This window comes from Amblyomma americanum, chromosome 1, assembly GCF_052857255.1.
Source record: "Amblyomma americanum isolate KBUSLIRL-KWMA chromosome 1, ASM5285725v1, whole genome shotgun sequence".
Lineage (NCBI taxonomy): Eukaryota > Metazoa > Arthropoda > Arachnida > Ixodida > Ixodidae > Amblyomma > Amblyomma americanum.
Window position 1 is genome coordinate 371448635 of NC_135497.1, and position 20097 is coordinate 371468731.

Sequence of the window (20097 nt, forward strand, 5' to 3'; positions counted from 1 at the left end):
CGTGAACCGGTATTTGCAGCTTCTGCTGCCTGTAGGGTGGGCACCTTTGCAGACGATGCATGAGGCTTGGCACGTGGGCGGTTGGCCAGCTGGAGGAGGGTCATGGGCTGCGCCACAGCGTCGGGCAGGTCGGTTGTCGCGGGTGGGGGGCACACATCCGCCCTGTGGCCTAGCTTCCGGCAGTTGAAGCATGCCTCCGGACGGCGTTTGTAGGGGTACACCTCAAAAGTGAAGCCGAGATACCTCACGTAGCGGGGTAGCTTGGCATTGGCGATAGTCACCACGAAATGTCGTGTGCGGCCCATGCGGCGTGCGGCGACTACGGGGAGATCAGGGTTTCGAGCTTGGAGCTCAGCGAGGATCTCAGAGTCGGTCTCGTGACTGTAGGCTCTGTATATGATTCCTCGAACGGAGTCATCGGGGGCTGGGGCGTACGTGGCTACCCGGATGGCATTGGAGTCAATGGTTAACGTTTGTAGTTTAGCATACAGGAACGCCCGTTCTTTTTCCGGTGTGCTGATGGTAACAGTGTTGTTTGTGGGGTGGATGCGGACTTGGTCGGCGGTGATTGCAAGGCGGCCGTCGATCTTGGCGGCGTTGTAGATGGCCATCGCCAATTTGGCCGGGCCGACTGCGTTGAGGTCGACGGTACCTTGCGGTCGGAAGACGATTTTGTAGTCCTCTGTAGGCAGGCGAGGAAGTGGTCGTTTTTTAGTCGGCGGTGGTGGACGGCCGCGGGGTCGTTGGTCTGACAGGACAGTGGTGGCTGCAGGCGTTTGGGTGTTGGCCGGCGGCGTTGCCGGTGGTGGCGGGCGTCTGTAGCGGCGTTGCATTTCGAGCGCCGTCCAAGTGCCATCGGCCAGCTCCGCGGCGGTAACATCCGTGCCGGTGACTGTGTACTGCATCTTTAAATGCAGGGAAGCGCCGTCGAGGCGAAGCGGGCGTCGCCGCCGCAGGTGGGAGCAGAGCACGCACTAGGCGTGCATAGCCGTTAGGCCTAGCTCCCGCGGTCGGGCGTTGCCGCAAATCGGCCGTAAAGTTGAAGACACTCGCCCGAAAGTAGTTAAAAGTCCCACAGGTGACGCCGGATGGGTGGCGGGCCGTCCTGTGAAAAATTGGTGGCTGTAAATAGCCGGAAACTGGTGAAATCGCCGGAAAATCGCAGACCGCATATAAGATGCGTCCGCTCGCTCCGAGCGCAGTCGGCGTTCCTCTAAAGACAGCGATCTTGGGAAAGGAGAGGAACCGTTGTTCTTATTATTGGGTCATTTGTTTACTTAGGGCGGCATATTGTGAATGATACCTGCAGCGACACGATGGGCACGACTGGGTCCATAGACAGCCTTCACTGTTGTCCACTGTAAAAATAGGAGAACACAACGAAGGAATGCTCTACTTTCATCTAACTTCTTTCTTGATATCAGTGTTTTCCGCTATTTGATCTCATGTTGAAATTTCGAAATATTTTCTGACATTTCGTGGGCACTAAATGGCGCAAGATAGCAGAGCGGACTTCTCAAGATGGTCGCAACTTGCGCAGAAGGGAGCTCTGACCGCCCACATAGAAACATTCGGGAAAGCATAAATCCTTCATTTTTCTGTTTCTTTAGACGTGTTATTGAGAGGTACTGCACTGTTATTGCGTGTGGAAGTCCACAGACGGAGCACACTTCATCGATGAACAGAAACCTTTTGTACTCCGTGGCATTTTGATAAAGATTTACCGGCGGAGCAACAGTTCATAAAGCCAATTGCTCACCAGTTTATTCTTCCGGTTAACCTCCCTGACTTTCCTCTTCCTGCTTGAAGTGAAACCACTGTCAATGAGAATTACCAAAATCTGGTATGATCGAATAGGGACTTGGCACCGGTGATGATCGTCGTGAAGCACGGCAGAGGATATCAACCTCGGCTGAAACTGTCGGTCACTTGAAAAATCTTGATCGAAGGCAGCTTCAAATACGCTTCAGAACACTGGAGGAAGGCAAAACTATTTCAGAAACAAGGTTCTAGCGTATCTCCACTCAGGAATTTGGGGACAAAAAAATCGTCTCGCTTGGCTTCTCTTTTTGAAGAAGGAGATAAGGATCATGTGAGGATTTCGCAGGCGCCTTCTTCAGCAAAGTCAGGGATGGAAAAGTCTCCACTTTCAAGAACATGGTCAGTGGCGTTGAAGCTTTCAAGTTGGTCCTTGAAACTGCGCACCATGGTTAAATTGGAAAACTTATGTGCTAAACTGGGCTACGTCCTAGTTGAAAGCTTCGGCGATGGCTGCCATTGGTAGCAAATCTCACTCGGAGGCGTGGCTGCTTAACGCTGACGCATCCTACACTCAGTGCAGCATGGCCTTCATAGCACGAACCTCGTCAGAAATGGCAGTCAGGGTTCGTCCCCTTCGGCGCACGCACCTGTGCTGCTTTGTGAAAGAGGGCATGGACGGACGGACCGACGGACGGAAGGAAGGAAGTAAGGAAGGAAGTAAGTAAGTAAGGAAGGAAGGAAGGAAGGAAGGAAGGGAGTGAGGGAGGGAGGGAAGGAAGGAAAGGGAAGAGAGGGAGGAAGAAAGGAAGGGGGAGGAAGAGAGGGAGGGAACATCAATGAGCATCTTTCACTTGAAATATATCAATGAGCATCTTTCACTTGATAATAAGTACCTTTCTTCGAAGGCGCACAAGCTAAAGAAGGAAAACAAATGGGCGTTCTTGTGGACATCGAACTGTGTTGTTCTGGCTAGGAAGGAGCAGAACAGCACAGTGTTTCGGATAAATAATGTAGGCGACCTTGACATTTTCCGTGAATAGACATACTGGTGCTGACGTTCTACATATTTCTAACCACCATGATGGCATCATTTTCCCCGGAAGATGCTCGTTCTATCTTATCCGAATCTAAAGGTCTGCCTGCCATCCACTTCAATGCCCGTAGCCTACGGAAGAATTACGATAGCATAACCGCTTTGCTTACTTCCCTTCAGCATCAATTTTCCACCATTTCATTTTCTGAAACCTGGCTATCATTCCTTGATAAAGATTTGTATGTTTTCCTGGCTTTTCATGCGAATACGCCCACCGTGTTGATAACCCCTATGGCGGTTCGGCTATCTACATTTCAAAGAACATTGCCTACAAAAGACGCCTTGATTTGTGCTTGAATGTGAATAAATGCGAAACGGTTTGGATAGAAATTGACTGCCGATCTACTGGTGATACACAGAAGGTTATATGCGGCGCTATTTATAGGTCCCCTCCAAATGATGCGTCTGAATTCTGCCGGGCTTTTGAACTAGCACTCCAAAAATTATCACTCGAAAATAAAAATGTTTTCATTATGGGCGACTTTAATATCGATATGCTTGACATAACTAATCCCATCGGCGTAGCCAACACGACCTGTTTCTACAGCTATGGTTATGCATATCATATTCTCTCCAATTTTCCCATTGCTACTCCGGTTGGTGTGATAGAGTGTGATGTCACTGATCATTTCCCGGTATTTCTTTACGCACTATCATTTTGTACAAGTCTACTAAGAAGTCAGTTTTGATACGGAAAAATATATTGAATGCATGTCTAATACTGATATTTCATACATTTTGGCTCTCTTGGACCCAGAAGTGGCTGTACATGAGCTGTCGAAAATAATTACATCAGCAATCAATAAATGCACTTCACTCCAATCTTCCACGAGAAAATATAATACCCCCGTTTCCCCGTGGATAACTACTGCTTTGTTAAACTATGTGCGGGAAAAAGAAAACATGTACAAGAAAACTAAACGTCCGCCGTTCAATCTTCGTCTTAAATTGAGATATAATAAGTATTCCAGTATACTAACATCGCTTCTAAGGAAAGCTAAACGACGCTACTATGAAAACCAGTTATCTAGACATACTAATAATTCTAAGCGAAAATGGTAGCTTCTTGACGAATTTCAGAACATTCATCAGTCTCCTAATGCTGTTAAATCTATTTTATGTGGTGGTGATATTTTATCGGACCCTAAGGAAATGGCGAATGCATATAGCAACCATTTTTTCAATTCATCTAATTATTCTTTCTCTTCGTTGTGCGCACCTTCTCTTGAGCGCTGCCCTCATTCATTCTTTCTTACCCCCACATGTCCAGACGAAGTTCTATCCGTAATTGCTAATTTAAACACGACCGCCCCCCGGCGTGGACAATATGCATGGAAAGCATGTGAAACGTATCGATCCCAAGCAGCTAAAGAAAGCGAAAATAATTCCGGTCTTCAAAAAAGGTGATCCAGCTCTGCGGAATAAATATCGATCAATTGCAATTCTTTCCTTTTTTGACAAGATTTTAGAAAAATTAATTGAATTAAGGTTGTCAAGTTATATTGAAAATTTTCACATATCGACAGATAGTCAACACGGCTTTCGCCGCGGACTATCTACAGATACTGCCATAGCATCTCTTGTAGATTACGTTAGGCTGGCTATTGATACAGGAATGTTCTCAATTCAATTCAATTCCTTTATTTTGCCATATACATGGAAGGAGCTCTTGGGCAAAAGCTGCTCGAGGCAGCTTGACTGGGCCCAAGAGACCACAACAAGGTAGGGCAGCGTGAAGTTCACTCAATGTACATTGCAAATAAAAGAGATACTACTTGAAATTTCACTATGGGGCGCAGAATTTCAATATCATGTCTTAAAATCAATATAGAAAAACATATTGCACACATGGAAACGACAAACAAGGAAAAATAGTTTATAGGTGATTAAAAAGAAACAGTAACATCAAACACAACAAAATCAATATCATAAGTAATAACATGCAAGGCAGTGTTTAAGTGTTGATCTCATAATATATTAAGGAATTGCTGCCTCAACTCATTTATCGTAGGCTTGGTATGAAATATGTATGTGTTTAGAACTGAGGGGAGATTAAGTTTTAGTGACTGATGTTTATAATTAGTACGAAAGCTAGGAATGTATCAGTCATTAGTGCTTCTGGTAGAAACGATATGTTCGTGACGCTGTAGTGATGCGGTTGAAATTAGAAAGTCATGAAATGGGCTATTTGAAGAATAAAACGTACGTAAAACCTTGAAGTCGTACAAAGATGTCACGGGAATTATTTTGTAGGTTGTAAACAAGTGGCCAGTGTGTGAGAGGTATGGGTGATTTCCGATGTAGCGGATAATTCTTTTATGAATTCTAAGAATTTTATGCTTGTTTGTAGCTGTAGTGGTGGCCCAGACAAGACTGCAATAATTGATGTGGGACGCAAGTAATGCGTGATAGAGCTCGATTTTTATTTGCGTCGGTAGGAACGTTTGGCAGCGTGAGATCGCCCCAGCTGTTGTGGAAATTTTTTTGCATATGTTCTCAACATGTAAGTCCCAGTTCAAGTTACTATTAAACATGACTCCAAGTATTTTATGCGATTCTACGATTTCAATATTCTGGGCTTCATAAGCTATTGGGTGATGAACCTGAAATGTTTTATTTTTTGCTCTGAAAACAATAATTTTGGTTTTAGATGGACTAAGTTTCAATCCATTTACTTGTGTCCATGAGGATAATTTTAAAAGAAACCTTTCACATTGTTTTATGAACATACCTTCATCTGTCCCCGGCATCTGTATTGAGCAATCATCGGCGTATATGATAAACTTTACTGATTTGTCAATGAGGACAATATCATTGATAAAAACATTAAACAAAAGAGGGCCTAATATGCTTCCTTGTGGAACTCCGTTAATAATGGGTAGAAAGCTTGATTGGTGGTTTCCCTAGCATACCATTTGTGTTCACTTGCTAAAATACGATTTAGTCAATTCTAGGGGTATGCCACGAACTCCATAAAGGGACAGTTTAGTTATGATAATATTATGACTTAGACAATCGAAAGCTTTCGTGAAATCCACAAGAAGGCCTAATGTAAAGTAGTTCTGATCAATATTATCTAGTATAAATTCTTGCATTGTTAGGAGAGCAGTTTCGGTTGACCTACCGCTTCTGAAACCATGTAGGTTGTCGCTGAAAACATTTCTTACTGAAAAATATTTCATGAGACGAGAAAACTTAAATTTTTCAAGTCCTTTCGAAAATATTGGAATTATGCCTATATGTCTGTAATTAGTGACAGTATTTTTATCACCAACTTTGTAGAGGTGTATACCTTTGTAGAGATGTATGTATACTGCTTTCAGGAGCAGTATACATAGATTTTAGTAAAGCATTTCATTTCATCGATCACTCCATCTTGTTTCACAAACTGGAATCATACGGTATCACTGGACCTACCCTAATGCTCCTGAAGAGCTTTCTCTGCGACCGAGAGCACATAGTCACTATTAACGATCACGCATCTAACATAGCTGTAATTAACAAGGTTGTTCCACAAGGTTCTATTCTAGGCCCTGTATTGTTTTTACTTTACATTAAAGATTTACCGTCTTCTTTAAAGAATTCCAATAGTATACTGTACGCAGATGACTCTACCATGATATGATCGCACCAAGAAATTAATCAGCTCATATATAACCTACAATATGACCTTATTCTCTTGAGCGCTGGTGCCACATTAACCGCCTGTCCGTAAACGTCACTAAGACATGTTTTCAGATTTTCCATCCCCCTCAAAAGCCATTGCCCATTACACCACTACTATACCTCACTTCTGCCGCTATTTCGTCACAAGATCGAGATTCATTTCTGGGGTTATCATTGACCCTCACTTAAAATTTCATCATCATGTATCTGAAGCGTGCAAGACAACTTCGTATGGGTTACGCGCACTAATTAAAGCGCGAAGCTATTTCCCAATCCAAACTTTATTATCCCTCTACTACGCATTCATCCACAGCCACTTAAACTACGGTATCTCATCTTGGGGTAATAGCTATCATATTCATCTCTGGCCTTTAATAAAACTGCAAAAGCAAGCCATGCGCATCATAACCTATACCTCTCGAATGTCACCCTCACGCATTTTATTCATAGATTTAAACGTTCTACCTATCTCGGCCCTTTATTTTTACAACATTGGTATCCTATTCTTTAAGATTCGGCACCATCAGATCCCGCTAAGCATATTTTCACACGGCACGCTCATAAGCAACATCGTCACACGTTTTGCGCTGCGTGATAACTTTTTACTGCCTAAGATAAGAACTAACTGCGGGAAACATTGCCTTAATTTTTCATCCATATCATTTTGGAATTCTTTGAACTTGGACATGAAACAAACTAATACGCTTTCATTGTTCAATCTCAAATTAAAGCTTTTCCTTCTTATGTGATTTTCTTCTTTTTTTTGCTATTGATCCTATGTATCGCGACATCTGTGAGTGTTTTATTGTACATTCTCCTGCATTAAATTGTTTACTTAAATATTTCAGTAACTCATATTTCACTATGTATTCATTCTCTGCATTGCTAATTAATGTGTTGTGTATTTCTTATCTTGTTGCTTATTGAAACTTATTGTCATGGGAGGTCCCGCCCGCGGTCTAGTACCATGGGACCTCTCGCTGTATACGTTTGTAACCTTTTTTTGAATGCATTAATAAACTTTCAACTTCAACTTCAACTTCAAGGAAGGGAGGGAAGGGACGAAAAATGTAAGAAAGTAGCGTCCGCTTTGAAACCGTGTGGAGGCAGTTGCCACTATGCCCGGCTTTCTATATTTTTATTTAACTGTGTCATAACTGGGTGTCAAAGTTCGTCATTTAAGTATGTTTTCAGTCCCTCATTACTAACCTTACGTCACCTCTATGCTTTTGAGCCACCAATCTTCCAATCGGGTTTTTGCTAACTTCTATCGCGCAGATTTACTTACGTGACCATTTTTATCTCTAAACTATAGTGCCTCAGGGACAGTGACTGTGCCTGGATATTTGAGTGTAAGGTGTTTGTTTCCACAAATTTTCCGCGCAGTGCATATGTGTCATCATCTTGATTATGTTTCCTTTTGTAGCTGCACGTTATGAGGCACCCTGATGTAGCTTCAAAGCGCTTCACTGCCTCTTGAGTTATCATAGAACGATCGCAGTGAATCGCAACGGATTGGAACAACTTCCGGGGCATCATCCGGGCCTTTGAGGGGGGATGTGTAGAACGCCGTCCACATTTATTGAGGGATGCCCGGTAGCTACGGCTCGTGAGACAGCGAAGCGGTCCGTAGTCGCTGCAGACTGGGCCAGTTGCGGGTAATGTTCTGAGAACCGCGAGCGGTCGAGCTCACGCTTCAGGCTTCAACCTCTTCGTCATCGACGTCGCTGCAGGGGCGCACCTTGGGGCTGCTGCCAAATTGTACGGACTTCATCCACGCGCAGGCCCAATGTGGGCTCCGTAAAAGGGCTCCTGCAGTGAAAATCAGCCCCGGAACAGGCAAAGCCAGATGAATGAAGTTCGTCTGAGTGATCACGGTTAACGAGCCCAAAACGACAACGTCGTGCTCAACGCAGCGTCGTCGTTCATTAACCATGAACACGTGCCAACTAGCGCGACTACTCAGTTGAATGCAATCCGTCTGAGGGATGTTCGCCATTTTTGCTTTCCACTCAGGACGGAATTTGGCGAGGAGCAGACCGTTACAGGCGATGTGTGGTCTGTGAAACAACTCGGGGAAGTTTTTCGAGCGACACAAAGCGTGCCATCTCCGGTCAAACATTTCTGCAACTGGTTCCTTCGCGCCGGCAACGTGCAGCCCATCGCTACATGGCAATCGCCTTCATCACTCACCTCTTGAACATCATTTTTTTTGCATCCTCAAACTGAATCACCGGACCTAGCTCTCCTCGATTTATGCCTGTTGTCCAGAACAAACGCGAGCGTGCGTTGGAAAAGCTACGTAGGTTGAAAATGCGTCATCCGCACAGTGATGCAAGAAAAATTTCACGAGTGTTTTCAATAGTAGATCCGCCTCCTTCAAGGGTGCTGTGATATGGATGGAGGTTATGTAGAGAAGAGAATGAAGACGGGTAGTGTTTTTCCAGAATAGAGAAACTTTGGGCAAAAAAAATTATCACTAAATGTACGCGGACTTTTGAAACTTCTCCTTTACTAGCACCAATGTTCTTGCTGTAGCCTGTTCCGTTGATGGTGCTTATCTCAGCATTTTTTAATATTAATTCTATCCTTTTCTCAGTCCAGCAAAAGTGTCTACCTTATGCACTATTCCGGTATATTATGCTTCACGGTGTTATGTCTCCTGCCTTCGCGGTGGCATTTGTGGTTATGGCGCTCGGCTGCGGACCCGAAAGACGCGGATGCGATCCCGGCAGCGGCGGTAGAATTTCGATGGAGGAGAAATGCTAGAGGACCGTGTACTGTACGATGTCAGTGCACGTTAAAGAACACCAGGTGGTCGAAATTTCCAGACACGCCGTCCCTCCTAGCCTGAGTCGCTTTTGGCCATTAAACCCACGTAAACCAAAGCAAACCAAACCACTTTCCTGCTCGATAAAGTTGTCGCCCATTTAGCACTTAACTGATTCCAGTGCCATTGCATTAGTCATGCCGCCGCTTGTTTCCCCAGTTTTCCCGTGGGCTGAGTTCGCGCTGCCTGCAGAGCACGCATCTTTGGTCGCGTGGCAACACGTCAAAGCCCCTCAATATGCGACACCGACGTTTCTTTGCAGAAACGGAGGCCGATGAAAGCGTCGAGGAGGAGAACTGGGAGCTGGGTAAGTCCCCTGAGCTATTTCTATAGCCGCCTTTATCTTGCACCGATGCAATGGGGGATATAGGGCCACGCGCAGGGGCTGCCGCTAATGAAGGAAAAGCGGAGTGCGCATGCAACAACAGCATTTTCATTTACGCTTGTGTCGAACATGAGAAAGAATTGCTAGCAAAACGCGTGAGCAGGAAGCCAACTTCGCAAGAAAAACTGCGCTTCGTAACGGCCTTCGCGGAGTAACCGTCGACTCACTTGTGAAGAAATGTGGACGCGATGCATGGACTGATGTATTTGTAGGATCACTGACATTTAATCGGCACTTGAGGACAAACTTGGTGCCATTGGTGGTGCAATTAGAGGTTTTATATGGTAGAGGGCACCAACAGCCAATTACAGGTGTTGCCGCCAGCGATCTTCTCCGTAAAGGAAAAAAGCCGTGCACTCACGACTGCTTTTTTTCAAAGGCGAAAACATTACTAATTCAATTACAAGAAAAGCCGGCGGCGTGTGTATGTGTGTACCCTGAGATGGCGCACAAAATCCTAGCGATGGCAACAAAAATATGGTGACGTCATCAAGCGGCCTTATGACGTGCACACAAGCCGAGCACCGTCATTTCAGATATTCATGTACATGTTTGTCTATACACACTCCCCACTGGCTGACCTCAATGTGGCGCCAGTTTTGCCGACTACGTTAGTGCCGACAACCGTCTGTCGTACAGCGTCCCGGGTGGTATCACACGGTGTAGTCATGACTTGCAACGGCGGGAATTGGCGAGGAAATGGACTGAAGTTTATATAGAGAAGATTTACACAACGTACAGCATATTAAAGACAGCGGCAAATGAGACGGAAATGACTAACAACTAAATCTTCCCTCCTCCGCATAGCCAAAAATGCAGAGCATCTAAATCCAGCCCAGAACGGCGGATCGGGGTCCCGCGGTATCAGCTTTAAACCCAGGCCATTACTGCGACATATTTTCATGCTGTCTCGTCGACCCCTACAGGTTACATACCTGGTAGTCAAGTTGGAGGCTAGGTTGCGACAGAGGTTTGAACCGACGCCATATGCACCCCCATTTCCCGGTCTTTCGTACCGAAACTGTGATTCAATCGTTCGTCGTACAGCGTTCCAGCTAGCGTCTTATGTGTGCGTGTGTGGAAGAGTGGTGTCATACGTCGTCGCTAGATTTCATAGCGGCCGATTGTGTGTGTGTGCTCGTGCAATGAACAGCGAACCATCAACGTCTAAAGTTTCGACACCGGCACCACCCGAAGTGAAACGCGGTCGTCCGCGCAAACACGCAAACGCCGAAGAAGCAGAAAAGAACTTTAATGCAGGTAAGAACATTTCGCGCGTGAACATTGCTTCCAGGGTCAGTAATGCTTTCGCATTCTCACGCGCAGGCACCCTTGAGTGTCTCTGCCCATTTTTTTGGAGGGGGTAGTGGATCTTCGAGGCTAGGTTACAGCGCTATCGCCTTCCGGGAAGTCATCACGGAGTCCCTTTCAGTCTGGGCGTAGCGAACGAGTTTCACTTTGAGTGGCGAGAAGAAACACGCCATTGGTGAAGCCCAATTTCGTCTGCAGTGAGCGCATCTTTTGGTGCCCAACAAACACCAGCATAGCCAGAAAGTGATTAATGATTTATTAACGCCACAGCACTGACGAGCTCGGGTCGCAGAAAAGCAGGTATCGTCGGCAGGCGTTGGCCGTGAGCGAAAAATGGTGCATCTCGGTGGACACCTTAACCGCGCGTCAATCCCATTCGGCGCGGTACGAGTGTCCAGCGAGAATTGTGAGACAGGCGTTATTTTCTTTCCTTACAACCAATTTTCAATTCATTTTCCGTCTCTTACGGCCCGGTTCGGCGGTCCGCCGAGATATGTGAGACAGGCGTCGTTTCCATAAATTGTCCAACGGGCCACGCGTCGCGCAGAACTCGCGAGGGCGTTCCGTGCACCCCTTCGGAACACTGCAGTACGCCGTCACGTCTCACTGTTCAAGACGAAGCTTAAGCATCCTCCAAACTTTGTTTTTCACTGAGACGAAGTTCGATGTACGTCGTCCTCGGCGCTCCTCTGAGAGGGGGCCGCGGTCTTTGCTCAGTGCCTGCTGCGTGACCGACGCGTGCGACGCATGCGCAGATATTACTCCCTGGACTTCTCGCTACATCCCAAGAGGACACGGATACTTCCAATGGGCCCGGCATTGCTCCCGTCGGACTAGGAGGCGGATGTATAAGGAGCAGACGGAAGATTACAAGCGCCGCGAAGCGTAAGTACATGGATTGGAACGCTCACCAGCTGCCTGCATTTAAAGGGGCGCCTCAGTCGAACCACGATGGTGGCTTTGAGGGGAAGTGCTTTTTGGGATCGGCTTCGGTAGATCCGCGCTCGCTTCTGTTTTAATTGCACGCACTTATAATTAACTGGTAGAGCGCTGCCATTTCGGTGCTGGATTAGAGGAAGAAATACGTTGACGAAACAAAAACGTGTTCTTCTTCGCTGTGCTTAGTCGTCGTGCGCTCTTTTTTGTGATGCATGACCAAATACAGCTATTTAGCGACGTCAGTATTTTACTGAGAGGTGAACAGTTTAGTGTTCCCGGGCATTGAGAAGCCACGAGTTCATGAGACTTTTACTGAAGGCCATTTGCAATTGTCAGGTCACAGCAGTCGTAAATAATCTCGCCACAAACCTGGCAAAAGGACATGGTGGGATACCTGTGAGAACATTGAAACAGGAAATTTACCATCTTGCACCTTTTCTCACAACATTAAGGAATCAAGCTATTTACGGATGTATATATATGGATATTTCAAACGTTGCTAGATAGCAGACAAGGGGAAGAGAAAGTAGAAGCTCGTTGTGACGTATACCTGACGGAAGCCTGTAGTCGCCGACACCACGAACCATAGGGGATGTATTGGTTTAAAATTAATTTCTGGTGTTCATGAATGGGAGCTTAATAAAGTAAACATTTTTTAATAACTGATTCGAAAGCAGAAGCAACAGCAACCAAATGCCGCCAGTGGGATTCGAGGTCACGAGTTCAGATCGCACCGGCGGCGTGTGGTTGTTTTTTCTTGAACTTTCTGATCAGTTATGTTCAAATAATTACCCTATTGATCTCGCATTTATGAACGCCACAAATTAGTTCTAAAACTATACATCCCCTATGCTTCGTGGTTGAGGCGACTGTTGGCTTCCGTCATGTAAGATTGCAAGAGTTATCCCAGTTCACTAACACGTTGATAGTAAAATGGTCCGTTCAGCTGGCTTGGCTTAGTAGCCATCTGGGTTTAACGTCTCAAAGCGACCCAGGCTATGAGGGACGCCGTAATTTAGAGCTCCGGATAATTTCGGCCACGTGGGGTTCTGTGACGTGCAATAATATCGCAAGGTACACGAGCCTATAACACCCTGCCACCATTCAAATGTGACCGCCGCGGCCAGGACCGAAGCCATGCAGTTATCGACCAATTTCGGTTCTCAGTATCAATCCTATATTGTGTTCGGAAAATTTGTTGCGAAGCAACAAAGGCGCTACTCGGAGATAACCAAAATCATATCTCAATGTCAATGTGGCTTTAGCAACAACAGGTACAAGGCTACAACAGTAATAGCATTGTCTCAGGTGTTAGATTCATCCTTGCATAATTATGAAATAGGTGTAGTTACGTTCGTAGACGTAAAAGAAGAGAATATTACACTGTTCACCCTCTTAGACACGCATTATGTTCTACAATAAAAACCTAAAAAATTGTGTATATATATTTTCCAACAGCTTATTTCACGAAAAGAACATGAATGACCCAAACGCTAGGAACTCACACATGGCGCACACTTTCACGGTCACTGAATTTCAGCCCTATTCTCCAAAAAACACATTTATGCCTAAACAATTATTTCCATTATCATCCGAAGCCCCTGCCTCAACAAAAAGTATTCTGTAACTATTTAGTAAAAATATTCGATCGTATGATCGAAGCTACAGCACCGAACAGCACTTCCTCGGTGCACCGTGGAACTTCGTCAGTCCTTATTTATTTCTTGTTTAAAAAATGACCTTTTTTGTAAGAGCGAAAGGTCTTGCCATTCAATACATCAGGGATTTAAAATGTTGCCGGCATTACTGACTTTCTGAAAACGGGTGTAGACGCTTCGAGATAAAAATGTGAAAAGTCGCTTGCACGATCGCAGACGCCACGCCGGCGACCATTGTGCGCAAAGGCGGAAGTTTCCAATCGCCCAAATTATAGAAGCTGTCGTACGCAATTCGAGCCTCTTAGTCATGCATAGCAGGTTTTGGAAGTTGCCCGGCGTCCGCCCGGTTTTCTTCTCGTGATGATATTCGTGCGGATATAAATCACTCAAGTCGGCAATGAGCTGAGACAGGCGGTGTTTTGTTGAGCCTTATGGCCAGACAACCAAGACAGAACTCTAGGAATCTATACTCACCCTTTTTTGTATTTACGCATGTCTTCAGGCCGCCGCGGTGGCTCAGTGGTTTTGACGCTCAGGTGCAGATCCGAAAGGCGCGGGTTCAATCCCGGCCGCAACGGTCAAATTTCGATGAAGGCGAAATGCTAGAGGCCCGTGTGCTCTGCGATGTCAGTGCACTACGGCGTCCCTCAAAGCTTGAGTCTCTTTGGGACGTTACACCCAATAAACCACACACGCATACCGCTAAGCACGAATGGTTGCGTGCCTTGTTTCGATGCGGCCGGTGATTGTGTTTAGCTCGTTAAGCAGATCAGGCAAGATGTCGTATACTGCGTTATCAGCACAATCCTCTCCCCACCGACATCCGTGGTATGTGTGTGCGTTATGAATCCTACTCTCCGGCAGCACCCGCCGTGGTTAAAAGGCACCTCTCACGTACAAACCTCCGCCTTCTAGCTAGAAGGCCTCCGTATAGCACAAGGCCACGTACAGCGGACTTAAAAGACGACGAAATCAAATTCAGAGATGCACTGGGAGCGATCATTGTAAAAACGAAAATGACGAAGGCAAATGATCGAATGTTTGGGGAATTCCCCAAGGAGGAGTAGGTCTTTAATATGGAGTGTTTATTACAAGGTAGCATACGTTTGGCTTAATTGGTAGAAAAACTGCTCCGGATCAGCGGTGGTCTGGGTCCGAACACCGGGTCTCTGCAAGCGGAAATGGCGAGCGCCGTCTCTGCGGGAACGTAAGGCATCCGTGTGCTGTGCTATGCCTTCCACTACGGCAACTCTTTCTTCCTTTCTTCTTGCACTGCCTCTTTTATTCATTCCCTTACGACGCGGCTCTGGTGGCCGCCGATATGCGACACCGATACTGAGCCGTTTCCTTTCCCCAAAACTAATTTTTGTTTTCCTTTGTGGGGACAATGGAGCACGGGGAAAGGGAGCGACTAGCAGCGCACTCACTATGTGGCAAACGTGTCGCATGTGCTTCTCTCTCTTGGATGGGCTGGAGCAGCGTGCAGCGGCAGGCACCGTAGCGCAGGAGGGACAGAGGTCACGTGATATGTGCGCCACGAAGTTACGTGGTTTGGGGGGTGGGGGGGGGGGGGGTTGTTTTGCGCTCGCCAAAGACGTGCGCTTTTCGAAAGTGCTTTTTTATGTGTGATGGTCAAAATGTGTTGAGCCAGAGCGCCTAGACTGATCTTGTTTTCTAAATTCCAGAAATTGATATGGCTATTGCTGACGGCCCTATTACTAACCGCTAGGGCTCGTCAAGCTACTATCCCACCTATTTCTCTCTGCCTGCTACACCGGTGTGATCCCAATGTTTGTAAATGATCAGCTGCGCGAGCCCACTGCACTCCTATTTTTCCAGCCTTCGCGCAGACCGAGTAAGTGCACAACTAAAACCTGCCATTTCCGTTGCTCCTGTGGTGCAGTCGAGTCGCGCTCGGTTTTTACACGCGTAGGGCAGCGATTAGACTCCGCCTTATACTGATACTTTTGTTTCTCCTTTTTTTTTAGCCTTAACAATACGCAGATTACCTCTAGTTTACTTCTGGGGGTCTGTTCCTTTTGCGTTGATTTAGGGAAAGTGGCCGTTGAAACAACTCCTCAAAAATAAATGCACATAAATTTTGCACCTTTCTTTGTTTTTTTTCTCTCTCTAACCGATAATTACATGAGCGGAAATCATTTGCCATTCCCCATCAGGAAGTGCGTTTACCTTTTAGGTTGGGTTATGAGTAGTCCTGGAACGCCGCCGTTAAAGAAACTTCAGACTGACGCGCATGCGCATAACACAAAATATCGCGTTGGCGAATGTCAGGTTCTGAGCGACAGCCATGGAGCGTCAAGTCGGTACGCGCATGACGAATTCATTTGCACATAATTACTGCTGAGTTACTCGGGTGTTTATACAGGAAGTGGAGCTAACGGCGCCAAAGGAGGAGGATTTCTCCAAGTGGCCGGCCGACAACACCAAGAGCATGAGCCTTTCCAGTTCCTGCACGAAAAATAACTTACATGATTTCGTACAGTGTACAGAGGACCCAAATGGGTGCGGTAATAATAATAATATTAATTGGTTTTGGGGGGAAAGGAAATGGCGCAGTATCTGTCTCATATATCTTTGGACACCTGAACTGCGCCGTAAGGGAAGGGATAAAGGAGGGAGTGAAAGAAGAAAGGAAGAATAGGTGCCGTAGTGGAGGGCTCCGGAATAATTTCGACCACCTGGGGATCTTTAACGTGCACTGACATCGCACAGCACACGGGCGCCTTAGCGTTTTTCCTCCATAAAAACGCAGCCGCCGCGGTCGGGTTCGAACCCGGCAACTCCGGATCAGTAGTCGAGCGCCCTAACCACTGAGCCACCGCGGCGGGGCAAATGGGTGGGGTACGTTTTCAGATTCAGCGCAGACGATGATGGGAAGTCATCTCCTTTCGCTATTTCTGGTTTCAAATTGCTCCCCATGCTCGCTTCCTTCACAGCAGTCGCTGTATTAATATCGCTTCTAACACAAATTTATTTACACTGAAACACCGCTGATTGTATTGCATCATCGCAAGACTCACGCGACATCGACTCTGCTATGCTTCGTCGTGTGTTTTCGCAGAAAATGCAACGAAAATAATGTAAATAGTAGGATGTTTTCTAGCCGTACGTAGTGCGATGTATTGAGACGCGCTGTTCGCACAGCGGCATGCATGGACAGCTTGCTAACCCACTTGTGAGGAAAATACATCTATCGTCTGCTAAAATGCGCACTTTTCCGCCCTTCGTTGCCTTCGTAGTGCGGCGAAATAACAAATGTATAATGACCGACGCAAGAAACTCGTTCAACCGACTGCCGTGCATACGCAGAACAGCCAGCCCACGCAGGCATATTATAAACACGACAGAGCACTCCTACCTTTCGTTATTGTCAATTTATGCGCTCAGGACGCGTTCATGCCCTGCACCCGCAGATCTTATGGTGATGGTGTGCAATAAGCGGCGTCGCAGCACATATAAATGAGTGAATAAACGACGCATGCATGCACGGCAACCGCTATGCAAAAGACAGTGCGTGAGACAAACTTAGACCCGGAAGTAGTTGGGAGACGATTTTCCAATGGTGCTATGCGTCAACTTCAGAAATGCACCTCACCTTTTGTGCCTGAATGGCAAGTGTGTGAAATAAAGATACTCGAGCATTTGTAGTGTAAAGATTTAACCTTTGCCTCGACATTGGTTGATACTTTGCGCTATGCCGAGGACAACCCCGCGCAGCAGTTGTGGGACAATGAAGTCCAGGAAACTTTGGGGCAGCAGTTTGTTGAATGCTGCCGAATGCGAGGCAGTCTGAAGCGAAGAAGGAGAAGCGGTGGAGAGCAAACAGGAGAGCAAAGAAGAAGAGTGCCGGCAGCGTTCGGAGCCCGATCCTCTCACCCATGTCGTCCTTGAGGTACGGTGTTCAGCACTCGCACGCTGCTTGCTTTACAGGTGCGCTCCTACACCGAAAAAGGTGAAAGCAAAGGGCGCCTGTCACAGATCTCGGTGGACACCGAACCGAGCCGTAAGGGAAGGAAATTTGAAATGCAAATTGGTTTTAATTAAAGTAAATGATGCCTCTCTAGCAATTCTCGCAGGACACCCGTACCGCACCGTAAGGGAAGGAAAAGCCCTTCCCTTACGGCGCGGTTGAGGTGTCCACCGAGATGCGCCATTTTTCGCTCGCGGGTAAAGACGGCGACGATACCGGCTTTTCTGCATTAACACTGGCTTTTCTTTAAAAGAACGTAACGAATTCTATGTGCCTCTTTCTGTCTTTATTCCAGGGAGCGCTTGATGCAGATCGTGCAGGAGAGTCTTGAAGGGGACAGGAGGCAAGACGCTGCAGAAGAGGAGCGCGAGCATCCCCCTCCACGGGTAACACTTTGTGCGCGGGTGCAAATCATCGATCGCTGTTTGCCTTCGGCACTGCGTTTTCAGCACTTGCCCCGAGATATTGCAACGAAGCTTCCTTCCTTCCTCCCAGTCTTACTTCTCAATAACTTCCTGCCGTCGCCGCGGCGTGGCAATATTTAAACCATGGCGTCTTTTTCTCCAATTCGAAATTGTGTGTCTAGTGTGCATCCAGAATTTTTCCTCTCGGCTATGGCAGCAAAAAGCCATAGGTAAAATATAGAATCTTCACTCGTTTATATTGCGAGGCTTGATAGCAGGCCCAGTTGTAGGCAGTAGTTCGCAGCGCCAACTGCGGGCACAAAATTCTACCGCTTGGAGCCCTTTGAGAGATGTGCCGGCGCTCTACGCAAAAGCTTTGTGTTGCCCACGGTGGTTACTTGTGTCTATAAGATTGTTTTCGAAATTTGGTGGCGATGAGCTTTGTGGTAGCGCGAATTATACGGCGGTCGCGTTTAGCAGCTTTTTTTACGCTTCGTTGAGAACGTGCACGCGGCAGCGCTAGCCAATGCCGTATACGGGTGACAGAACTCCGTGCGATGCTGCTGTGCTCCTGTGCAGCTCTGAATACACCTCGCCAAGCCTTGGCCTCTGCGGGAGAATTAATGCATATTTGTGGTTGCCATTGAGAGTGTCGGATTTGTAGAAAATATTCGTGTCTTCTCGATTACCAGAAATGGATAGGAGATAGGTATCGAATTGAACTATTCGTCTCGCTCGTGTACAACACGAAGCAGAAGGCATTAGTAATTTTAGGCAACAGTACGAAAAATTGCGAATTAAATGCATGGAATCTACCATGCATGCCTACTGCGCACTACTTCTGGGTTAGAAATGGTGCCTGTTTTCAACTGTTCACAGCTGCGCTTACCCTCCACGGTGGCTCAGTGGTTAGGCGCTCGAATACTGATCCGGAGTTCCCGGGTTCGAACCCGAACGCGGCGGCTGCGTTTTTATGGAGGAGAAACGTTAAGACGCCCGTGTGACGTGCGACGTCAGTGCACGTTAAAGATCCCCAGGTGGTCGAAATTATTCCGCAGCCCTCCACTACGGCACCTCTTTCTTCCTTTCTTCTTTCACTCCCACCTTTATCCCTTGCCTTACGGCGCCGTTCAGGTGTCCAACGATATAGGAGACAGATACGGGGCCATTTCCTTTCCCCAAAAAACCAATTACTTTTATTATTATCACAGCTGCGTTTAAACCTGCGGTCACGTCGAGACCACCGGCGCGCCTAGTGACATTGTGCTTTGTGCTGGAAGAATTTTTTGTAGCGAAAGATTCACTACGATACCTCGCAACGATTTCGCGGTGTTCGCGGTCTTGATCTTCAAGTGAGCCAGAAGTCAAACCCCTTACGGCGCGCTTCGGGTGTCTACAAGGACACTTTTATTTATCAACGTTTCGACCGCGCTGTGGTCTTTATATATATATATATATATATATATATATATATATATATATTATATATATATATATATATATATATATGGCCCCAGATATATGTGGAACACACACACACACGCACACACCATATATATATATATATGTGTGTTTGTGTGTGTGTGTGTGTGTGTGTGTGAGTGTGTGGTGTGTGTGTGTGGTGTGTGTGTGTGTGTGTGTGTGTGTGTGTGTGTGTGTGTGTGTGTGTGTGTGTGTGTGTGTGTGTGTGTGTGTGTGTGTGTTTCCTTTCCTGAAAATCGGTTGCGTGTCCACCGATTATATGTGAGACAATTACTGCGCCATTTCATTTCTTTAAAACCAATTTTAAAAACAAATCTTCAGCTGCACGCGTTGGCGTTCACAACGGTGTCAGCAGAAACGCGGCACAGAAGCTGGCGTACCGCCGGCGTTCTTCGCTTTCATTGGCGTTAGCATTGACACCGCTTTAGACTCCAATGGTTTTGAGCAAAGGAAGGCGCATGACTAGCTCCCTAGGACAGTGGACGCCTCAATCGCGCTTTGAGGTACATGGCTGTGGTGAGAGTGAGAGAGAGAGAGAGAGATGTGGGCTGCATGCACTAGCGCTAACAACGTTGTG

The 20097-nt window shown here is 46.6% G+C and overlaps 1 protein-coding gene across 1 annotated transcript in view; it reads left to right on the top strand.

Annotated features, from left to right (window-relative positions):
* The window catches only part of LOC144122118 (uncharacterized), a 61272-nt gene that overhangs the window by 5957 nt on the left and 35218 nt on the right, over window positions 1-20097 (top strand). Inside the window, exons 2-4 of the mRNA XM_077655649.1 lie at window positions 9613-9657; window positions 11802-11931; window positions 17930-18020. Of these exons, the coding sequence (XP_077511775.1) occupies window positions 11891-11931; window positions 17930-18020 (132 nt within the window). The 5' untranslated portion in view covers window positions 9613-9657; window positions 11802-11890. The remainder of the gene's footprint in view (window positions 1-9612; window positions 9658-11801; window positions 11932-17929; window positions 18021-20097) is intronic.